Source organism: Castanea sativa, chromosome 2, assembly GCF_040712315.1.
Source record: "Castanea sativa cultivar Marrone di Chiusa Pesio chromosome 2, ASM4071231v1".
Classification (NCBI taxonomy): domain Eukaryota; kingdom Viridiplantae; phylum Streptophyta; class Magnoliopsida; order Fagales; family Fagaceae; genus Castanea; species Castanea sativa.
The window spans coordinates 25,269,694-25,280,679 of NC_134014.1; the positions used below are offsets into that span (position 1 = coordinate 25,269,694).

General features: G+C 34.0%; 1 protein-coding gene across 1 annotated transcript; it reads left to right on the forward strand.

Annotated features, from left to right (window-relative positions):
* The first annotated feature begins 878 nt into the window (after window positions 1–878).
* Window positions 879–5,445, forward strand: LOC142624369 (cytochrome b5). The gene is made up of 3 exons (XM_075797929.1): window positions 879–1,228; window positions 4,812–4,878; window positions 4,984–5,445. The coding sequence occupies exons 1-3, from the start codon at window positions 1,142–1,144 to the stop codon at window positions 5,232–5,234; spliced, it is 405 nt and encodes a 134-aa protein (XP_075654044.1). The 5' UTR covers window positions 879–1,141; the 3' UTR covers window positions 5,235–5,445.
* Window positions 5,446–10,986: the final 5,541 nt, after the last annotated feature.

The following is a 10,986-nucleotide window of genomic DNA, read 5'->3' on the forward strand; positions in this document are numbered from 1 at the left end:
AGAGACCAGAGTTAGTGATAGTGGGGGTGTGGGAAAAGAAAAAGAAAAGGGAAGAGAGAAGGAGTGAGAGAGCGTACTGTGAGAGAGAGATTGTTTTCCAAAATTTTTTTTTGGAAAACAACTTATAAAAAACAAGTCTTGTTTTTATTAGGATTTTTCATTGACTAAAGATAGTTTTTCGCTGATCAGTTTTTTGTGCTACCAAACACTGAAAAATATGAAAAATTATCTTTACAAAAAGTTTTTCAGCAAAACAAACAGAGCGTTAACAATTTTAAATAAATTAGAGTTTTCTTTAGTAAAATGGTGAATAAGTGATATGGGGAAGATAGTATAATTTCTTGCAGACGACAGCGCAGTGGCACATTGATTTTAGGAAAAAGTTTCTCTTCAAACTAGTTTGGAGAGAAACCCTTCAAACTTGTCAAATATTTTTATATTGAGTGTGAAATTTGAAAATTTAACCGTTGGATTGCATGTTCTTATTATATTATTCATGCTTACAAAATTTCAAGAAAATCAAAAATCAATTGCTATGTCATCAAACAAATGTTAAAATTTCAAGTTTTTGTAATCTAAAATTGTGTATAAAAAATAAGTTCATTGATCAAATAGTAAATAAAATCCGATTTGAATGAAATTTGATATACATGTTAAGAACATAAAGAACATGAAATTCAACGGTTAGATTTTCAAAATTCATACCTAAAAAAAAGATATATGATAAGTTTGAAAGATTTCTCTCTAAACTAGTTTGGAGAAAAACTTTGTTCTTGATTTATTACGATAATTCAATTCACCAACCAATTACTACAACAATAGGTGACTGAGAGACCCACTAAAGGGAAAAGGGGCAAAAGCACCACCTAGTTTTGGAAAAAAACTTTGTTCTTGATTTTATTACAACAATTCAATTCACCAACCAATTACTACAACAATAGGTGACTGAGAGACCCACTAAAGGGAAAAGGGGCAAAGGCACCACCTAATCTTTCCTACCCACAACCACACCCACACCCACAAGCAAATCTAATTCATTGACTCCGGACTCCATACACTTTCATAGTTTGGGTTCGGAAGCCCATACTGATTATACAACAAAAAAACTCATCTCATCTTTTGTCTCTGATTGTATAAGCAAATGGGTGGTGACGGTAAAGTCTTCACTTTGGCTCAAGTCTCTGAGCACAACACCAACAAAGACTGTTGGCTTATTATCAATGGCAAAGTAATCCTCTTTACCCATTAATACATGTATTATTTTTATATGCCTTCGCTTATCTTCTTGTTGTTTTTGCATGTGGGTATTTGTCAAATTTGCAATTTGGTTTTACTTATTTATGTTGATTGATTTCCTTTTAAGATCTGTGTGTGTGTGTGTTCTTTATTTAGATCTGTTCGGTCCTGTTGTTTCAAATGTTGTGGTCTCTGATTGCTTTCGTTATTGTCAATCACTTGATTTCACCAGATCTTTTATTTGCAAAATTTATCTAAGTTTCTAAATGGCTTGTTTGCTACTTGAAGTTGAAACTCAGTAAATTTGTTGGTCATGTTTCAACTCTTGGATGAAGCTGTTCAATTCCTTAGTTACATAGCACGCTCACTTGGATCAGATTGGTTGGATTTGTGCTTACTGTTGTGAACCGGGAAAAACAAAATATAAGTTGATAGTTTAGTCGATCTGAGATGACTAATCTCCTGAATGTTAAAGAGAAAGAGAGAGACTTTTTTGGGTTTAATTTTGCTTAATTCTCATTAATGCATTTAACTTACATGGATGAGATAACCTCATCAACAAATCCTAAAACATAGGAACTAATCCTATCCTAAAACGTCGGAATCAATTTGAGTTCAAACAGATAACAATACTAATCTACCACTACTTTATTCATATAAAGATCTATCCCTAAGCATAAATTTAAATACTTCTAATTCAAATAACAATTTATCCTGCACATCATCTTGGGTCATAAAACTGGAATATTATGAGATTGGTTGAATTGGTGCTTATACTATCAAGATTTTATGTTAGTGGAATATTTTGGTAGTCAAATGTGCCCCTTTAGATCAATTTTTCCATTTCTCTATGAGGGTCACGATTCAACAGAAATAATAGTTAGGCCCTGTGTACAGTGTGAGTACAAAAACTAGCTAAAATAGGCATCAGTACTCTATTGTTCTGACTTTGAAAATCTGATATATATATATATATATATATATATATTTTATTGATCTTGATTCTTGACTTGACTGCCTTTGGTCTAACAGTGTAGCCAAATAAAGTGGGTTTTGAAGAGGCAATTTAGGCATGTAGTCTTGGTTTGTGAAAGATACGCTACCCATCTAAAATGCATGAGGCCAGCGTTTACAGAGAATAATGCTTTACAGAGTCAGAAAGAATTTGGACTTGGTTTTTAATGGGTTATAATCGTTTACTAATTGAGCTGGACTAGAGGACAGGAATAACTTAAACCTCAAATTGTTAGTCATAAATCAGTGTAATATTGACATTTTTTTATCTAAGGGGGTAAATTTCTTCTTAATGATAAAGCGGTGCATTTTAATAAAATGCAAGAGATGGAAAACGGTATATGTTGACTATCATTTACAAAATTCAGCTTAGGCTCACCAAAATTTGAGTAACAGGAATTTTGCCCCTTTTCCCACAATTAGGTGCTTTAAGGCCTCAGAGTCTAAGTGAACAAGGAGGTTAAGCATGTACTTTCAGTTTCTCTTTTAGGAAAACTTCTTCATTTTTTTTTTTTTGAAAATGTGGGTGTCCAGAGCTCTTCGAGCACCTAATCTCAAGGAGTGTCCTCAAGATGATGGCTAGAAGTTTTGAAACTAGGACCTCACCTCATGGATCTCATGAGACTTTGGGAATCACTAAACCAACCCCATGGGGTTCTCTTTTAGAAAAACTTGTGTTAGCTACGTGTTATCTCCTGCATTACTCTGGTGGCCCCAGCTTCATGACTGCTTTTTTGTGTGCCTCCCTTCTTTCTCTGTTACCATTGTGTTTGTGGTATCTACTGTGTTCTCTTTCATTCAGAAATGGATTAAACTGTGGGTGATCTGCTTCTGATTCTCTGAATCTCTGCCAAGCATGGGGTGTCAAGCACCATAACTGATGAGTGATCTGGAACCCATTCTAAGCAATTAATTGAGAAAGTCACCATGTTAAAATGATTTTTGGACCATCAGGTTTGAAGAATTGCTTCATTTTCTTTTGAAAAGTTTATTCTTTGCATATATTAATGCAACAAATGGTTCAGAATGTTATGATCTTTTTGGTATACCAATTCGGTAGATGTGTTGGGATCTAATTGTCTTGGGTTTAGTTGTTTATACCAAGAAGTCTGATATAGATTAGGTCTCTTGATCTGTTTTTATTTGATTTATGTTATGCTCCTTGATCGTTTTTCAGTTATGTTACGCAAACAAAGGTCTGGGCTAATTTGCTTTGTACATGACCCTATAAACCTCAACCAAGTGCTCATCATACTTGTGCCTAACATTATGAAACCTCATTTGTTGCTGCAGATAACACAACCTTAATCTCCATACAACAGTTTTTTGCATTTTCCTTTTTTTCGTCAATGAGTGTGGTTGTCAGGAAAGAAGGGGGGGGGGGGGAGGGAGTTTTTGTAGTGGAAGCATGAACAGTTTTGAAGATTGTCGCTAATTCTAATTCCTTTATCATGTGTTTGAATAAGGAACTTTAATGAGGAATTTGGCCGAATTGTAGAATTTTAATTTCTGTTGACAAAGTTTCTTTGTTTGGATGAAGCAGAGGAAGGAAATTCTAATTTCAGGGGGAACTTCTAGCTGGGATTTAAGGGCTTAAAATTCTGCCTATCTAGGTGTAATTTCTAAATTTCTTATGACGACATACTTGGATTTAACACTCAATTAATGATAACTATCAAAAATTTTGGGAAATAAGAAAAAAGAAATCTTCTCACAACAACATGCCCCAATTCCTAGTTGAGACTCAAGAACCCAACATCATCTATACTACCCACCAATCAAGAATTGTGATACAACCAAGAAATTGAAGTTTGATGTGAGAATCCCCTAGTTTCGGTGTCTCCACTATCTTGCTCAGCTTCTCTGGTGTTGACACAATGCTCGATGATGTGCTGGAGGAGTTGACGATGACGATGACGATGACGATGACGATGACGATGACGATGACGATGACGATGACGATGGAAGCGGATCTGGCAGCAGCAACTTGGACATCCCAGGGCGAGCTTGAAGCGTTTCGGGGCAGAGATGGCAAGTTTGATGGCTGAGTTGACCATGAAGCTCAACATGGGGCATAGATCTGATTCTTCTTCTTCCTTCTCTCTCTCTCCCTTAATTTTTAATGCAGACCACCGATTATAATCAAATTTTCTAGAAGAGTGAGCTTTCAGATTAAAATATTAAGTCATATATTAAAAGCTCAGTCAAGCTTCCCCAGATTTTTTATTTTTTATTTTATAAGCAGATAACAGGAGTGGGAAGGTGAAGGTGAAGGTGAAGGTAGGATTTTAAATTTTAAGAGTACAGCCAAACAAGAAATTGATAAATGACGAGATTTTAAATAATGGGGATGTAAATTTATGTTATATTTAATAATTCCTCATCCAAAAACACGGATATTGAACATGGGTTTCTGTGAAAGTATACTTTATGAAACTTTTGGATGCTTCAGGCCATATTTGGAAACTCATGCCCCCAAAACAGATGAAATTTAACCCCTTAATTTAGTTACTCAACTTCATTTCATTTACTTCTTTGATGTCTTACTTTCCTGGTAATAGGTATATGATGTGACAAAATTCTTGGAAGATCATCCTGGTGGTGATGAGGTTTTGCTGTCAGCAACAGGTAGAACTTCAGATGACATCCTTTTATTCAAGCAGGCTCTCTACTTGATTTTTTTTGTTTATTATATTTTAAAAATTTGATGGCACCCTCATGTAACTTTTTCAGGGAAGGATGCAACCGATGATTTTGAGGATGTGGGTCATAGTGATAGTGCCAGAGAAATGATGAACGAGTATTATGTTGGAGAGATTGATTCCTCAACCATCCCCAAGAAGACTGCATACAAGCCTCCAAAGCAGCCTCATTACAACCAGGACAAGACATCCGAGTTCATCATTAAACTCCTCCAATTCCTTGTTCCCCTTGCAATCTTGGGTTTGGCTGTTGGCGTCCGCTTTTACACCAAATCAGCCTAAAGCTGGATTGTGGTAACATAATTTGTACTTAGATTGCCTTCCCATTAAAGAACGCCAATTTGTCATCTGTTTATGTTGTTGTTGCAATGGAACCTGTGCTATTTCAATGGAACCTGTCATCCTTTCCTCCAAACTGTACTCTTCTGCCACTCATTTGTTTGGATACTTGTGATCTATAATTGATAGATAATATACAATTTAGCTTGGAAAATACTCTCCTTGAAATTTGGTCCTCGTTTTCATCACCTAAATTAAAAAAATGATTCTATCATTCTTGAAAAGTTTAGAAGTACCAATATTGTTATGCTATTTAAAGTTGTGTATGTGCTAGATGTGGTATGTCATGTTAACAAGTTGATGTTAGGTTGGAATAATCTAAAAAATTAGGGTTCTTCCAAAGTATCTCTGGGTTACAGTTTCCACTTTAATCAGAATCGATTATTTCAAATATTTTAATAGTAGCCTTCTATTTGTATTCATGAAGGAATGATTGAGACCAAAACACTTCAAATGTGTAGTTATGGCCACAATGAGTACCATACCCTCGAAAAACAAAGGTATCATAGAATATTCTTGGTGAGTTATAGATATCCAGTGAGTTTTGAAGTCACGATCTCCTTTCTTTTGTTTCTTTGGTTAAGAATGAAAGAGCACAGAAAATATGACCAATCAATGGCGCATGAGGTTCATTCTGCCATAAACATGATGGTCTCAAATGAGTAATTTTTAGGTACTCTTATAACATGGATCTCTCACATTCAAAGTAGGATCTATTCATTAAATTTATGGTAAGACTCACTACGAATGTGAGAGGAGGGAGCACAATTTTTTTATACTTTAGAAGTACCTTAGAATTTTTTGTCTCAAACTGTCCAAATCTTCAAGTTTCATTTGGAGACTATTAATTTATCCAATTGTTCCATTTAATGGGTTTTACAGGTGCTTTTTGTTTTAACTTTATTTCAAATAATATAAGTTTCAACCTTTTAAAAATAAGTTTGTTTTTAGCCTTTTGCTTCACATTATGCATATAAGCTACCGAAATTAAGTAGTTTTCAAATAGACATGCAATGTAGTTTGCGCTAATGTGTTTGTTCCAAACTTTTTTCTGTCTTTTTTGGAGTCTTCTGTGTTCCAAATTGAAATTGTGTAAATGTTATTCTCTCTGTCCCAAATTATTACCAATGAAAAGATGTCGGTCTTTATATCTCAGGAATCCCATGAAAGTTAGTGTGCTTGATTAAATTTGGGAGTTTTGAATTTGTGCCATACCTTAGACCATTGAGCTCAACACCCAAGTACCCCTGTGGGAATAATGCCAATCAGTTCTTGTGCTATTCTTACAAACCTGTGTTTCATCAGTGAACTTATTTTTATTTTTCGGTTAAATCACAGTATTACATATGTATTTGATTTCTCAAATACAAATAAGATCTGATTTAGAAACAATTTTTTTTGGGAATAGAAATTTTGGCCATACAAAATACAATACGGCCTAGATCCAAGCGCATGCCTCGCTTGTCATTCAATGCCCGCAACAAAAACTGACTATGCTTTAGTTTTAGTTTCAACATTTCTCTTAAGGAGACTAAAATGGCAGTTTTAAATCTCTCTCTCTCCCTCTCTTTCATCTTTTAGGCATCATCAGAAGATAACACGTGGGCTTCTTAGCCCATCTCGAAAATTCTCTGAAGATCACTTGTATCCTGTGAACCCTCAGCCACTTTTACAACACATTTCAACTTGATATTAAATACTTTGACTTACACATCTCTTTGCCCTAACTTTTTTCTTAATCATCTGTTGCACGATTCTTCTCCTTAATTTATCAATAGCTATGTTTCAAAGCAATTTTCAAGCCCCATATTGGCAATTCGCAATGTAAAATCTAGCGCAGAGCACTTTTTGGGTTGGTCGATTTAATACCCGATCCGAAAACCAACCCAACGTAATGGACCTGAACTCACTCTCACTCGAAACCTGAATGTATAGTTCGGGTTGAGTCTCGGGCAGGTCTCTCTCTCTCTCTCTCTCTCTCTCTCTCTCTCTCTCTCTCCTTTTAAAATAAATTTTAGGGTATTATTCATTATTTCTTCCTTGAATGTAGTTGACAAAGTATGTTTCTTTCCTTAGACATCCATTTTAGGAATTTGAATCTTAAAAACCAATATGAAAAATATAGATTTTTAATGAGTTGTTTGAAAAATGATATTGAATTTGCATTAGTTATCTCCTTAATTTAATTTTCTTCAAATGAGCAATCAAATTTCAAATTCAAAGTCCCTCAATAGGAAGACTTCTGATTCTATCATTTTGTTAACTTCCTAATCTAGCACATTTCATTTAAACTTTGCCAAAGAGGCAAAGTTATCAACAAAGAAAAAGAAAAAGAAAAAAGCAATTGAATTAGTTTTAGAAAAATATTAATTAAAAAAGAAATTGAATTAATCAATATCCTCTCAACGTACAACAATGGGAGAGGGGAAGGAGAAGAGACTACAAAGGAATTCTCAGTCAAGGATGAGCAACTCTTTCTCTAAAAGGTGGGTGTGTTGTAGAAACTTCTCTAGGGTTTTTCTCTGAATAGTCTCCTTACAATTTTGTGAGTAATGAGGGTATATATAGTATGAGTGAAGGGTATAAGAGTCACACTCAAAATTCTAGCTATCAGTGCATTTCGCGGGTCATCTTGCGAGTTGGCCAAGTCGCAAGATGAGTCACGAAACTCACTGACTCTTTAGCTTCCGGCATTTGCTCCTAATGTGACCTTCGCGGGTTACACCACTTGTGAGCCAAGTTGTGAGATTAACTTCTTGAGCAATCTCCACCAATTTAATACTAAACCTATTACAAATAAATCCCACAAAATACAAGAAAATAAATTAATGCAATTACAATATTTTTTGTCATGGAATAAAACCAACATAAATGTTATGTGAAAAACCAAAACTTAACAGTTGTTCTTGAATATATTCCTACTGAGCATCAGAATGCGAACATCTTTACCAAACCTCTTGATAGAAGTAGATTTGAGTCTCTCTGTCAAGTGATTGGTGTTATCACATGCCCCTAGGTTTTTCTAAACCTTATGGTCCTCATGCTATATCTCTCACTCCTTTGGATCAAAATGTTTTTGCTTAGGATTTTATTACACACCACCAAGTGTGTAACTAAAGTTGGTCAATAAAATTTACATTTCATGATTGTGTACCTTGTTTAGCTTTGATGAGCTATTCTATGCACTTTGCTAATTTGTGCTATGTAGTGCTTAATTGTGTGAGTTGTTTATAGTTTTTAAACAAACGACCTTGATTCTAATGTCACATATTTTGATCGTAAGGACTAGAAAGTCTTAGGAGAAATGCATAAATAATCATCTTATCACTATTATTTGCCAATAATGAACACCTGTGTGCAAATTATAAAATCTGTGCTCGGTAAAGTGTAGCACTTGCACAGCAAGATTAAACGAGGCGTTATTCTCAAAAGAATAAAAATGTGTAACACGGGTATTTTATTTTCTATCTCCTATATGCTCATGCATGATATTTTTGATTGTGCTCAAAAGAAAAAAATAAAAAGAAAACAAAACAAAAAGCAAAAAGCAAAAAGAAAAAAGAAACAAAATGTTTTTACATGATTGCAAGCGTGTTTTTTAATAGATGTGAGAGTTATATGATGTACCTCTTGATAGCCACTTTCAAATCAATGTGATTGATGATGTAGAAAATTTGTTTGATTACTATCTACATGTCACCTATTTTGTGGTTTGTACACTTACTAGTTGCACACACTACACGCAAATCTATGTTAAACTCAGTACATATTGATTGTGTGTTAGCTAATATGGTCATCTGAAATTACTCATTGTGTGATGTTTAATACATTTTCTTTGGGTTGGGTAAAAATTTGAAGAGAAAATTTCCAAAAACTTGAGTGGAATATGTTTTTGAAAACTTTTGAAATTGTTTGTATGCATTTCATGTCATGAAAACTAGTTTTCCGTTGTTTTTTCTGCAAAAATTTCCAAGTTTTTCAAAATTCCAGTTTTTCAAGTTTTCAATCGATCAAACTTGTTTCTCAACCAATTGAACATGTTAAATTTTTAGGCCAAAACTCTCTGCCTCCCTCGATTCCTGTTCGATTCCTACTTGATCAATTGAAATTTTTTTAATTGTCCCTTCGATTGCTGCTCAATTCCTCTCGACCGATTGAAATTCAAATTTTTTGAATTTTTAAGGGTTTGACAATTCAGTTTTGGCCTTTTTCATCTATTCTCTCGATCCCTCTTCTTAGAACAATTTTTTTGGTCCTTTTTCAAGGTTTTCTTCTACACTCTAGGTATGACTCTTGTCCTTCTTTCTGATCATTTTACAAACATTTCAATCATAATCATTCAAATTTCAAAAAAATTTGAAATGTGTAGATTTTGGGGTTTTTGATATTTTTGAGTGTTTTTGATTCATAATGATCAATGGTTTTTTGTATGCATGTTGTTCAAATGATTTCTTATGCTTTGATTTCAAAATTTTCATGATTTGTGAAAATTTTCAAAAATTAGGGTTCATTTGTTCTTGAGGAAATTGGGGTTTTTATTCAATTGGGTATAATTGCCTAAAATTGATAATTATTATTGATTGATTGTTTATAACTTGTTTTACACTTGTTGTGATAATTAATTTGTCAATTTGTGTGTTTTTGAAAAATTAGTGATTTTGTTCTTCAAAAATTAGGAATTTTTCATAAAAATTTAGTTTGATGGTTAATTTTTCAAAATTGTAAAAAACAAAAATTGAGCAATTAAATGCATTAGTTCATGCATCATTGGAGTCTATGCGTCATGCATCATGTAGATTTTGAAGATTGCTTATACATTGTGCTTAATCTCTCTAATGCAGTATGCCCTTGGCTTTGTGTTTTGTTTTTGTGTTTCCTCTCTCTTTAAGTGCCTGTTTGTTTCCAAAAAAGCACGTTTTGAAAAAAGCAAATACAAAGTTCGTTTGGTAAGGTATAAAACGCAACTTTTTGGAAAAAGTTGCGTTTTGGGTTTGTGAAGAAAACGCGCAAAACCAGCGTTTTGAAAAAAGGAGCTCAGAGCTCCATTTTGGAAAAAGCCCATGTGCGTTGAGCAATTCTACCGTTGGACTCTGGGTGAAGTTACCAAATTGCCCTTCACGCCATTCCTCATTCCTCTCATCTCTCTGCTCTGCCATTTGCTCTCTCAATAACAAATTTCCAAATCCAAACACAAAAATTTGTAACAAATTCCCAAATCAGCTAAGGAAAAAAAATAATAATAACAAATTTCCAAATCCAAACACAAAAAAATTTATAACAAATTCCCAAATCAACTAAGGAAAAAAATAATAATAACAAATTTTCAAATCCAAACACAAAAAAATCTATAACAAATTCCCAAATCAGCTAAGGAAAAAAAAAAAAAAATCAATCCCTTGCAAATTAGAATTCCTCAAAATGCAAAACAAAAAAACAATCAGAATATAGCAAAATCTTTCAAATGGAGTTCTGTGGACGGATGAGTTCTTGAGGACGGATGAGTAATTGGCTATCCCACACAAGGGTTTCTTGCGGTAGCTCTGTGGACGGATGAGTTCTTGAGGACAGATGAGTTCTTGAAGACGGATGAGTTCTTGCGGAGAAAAAAAAAAAAAAGAAAGAAAGAGGAAGAAGGAGTGCTCTGTGGAAAGCTCTGGAATATGGAGGAAGTGGTAGGAAAAAGAGACGAAAGAAG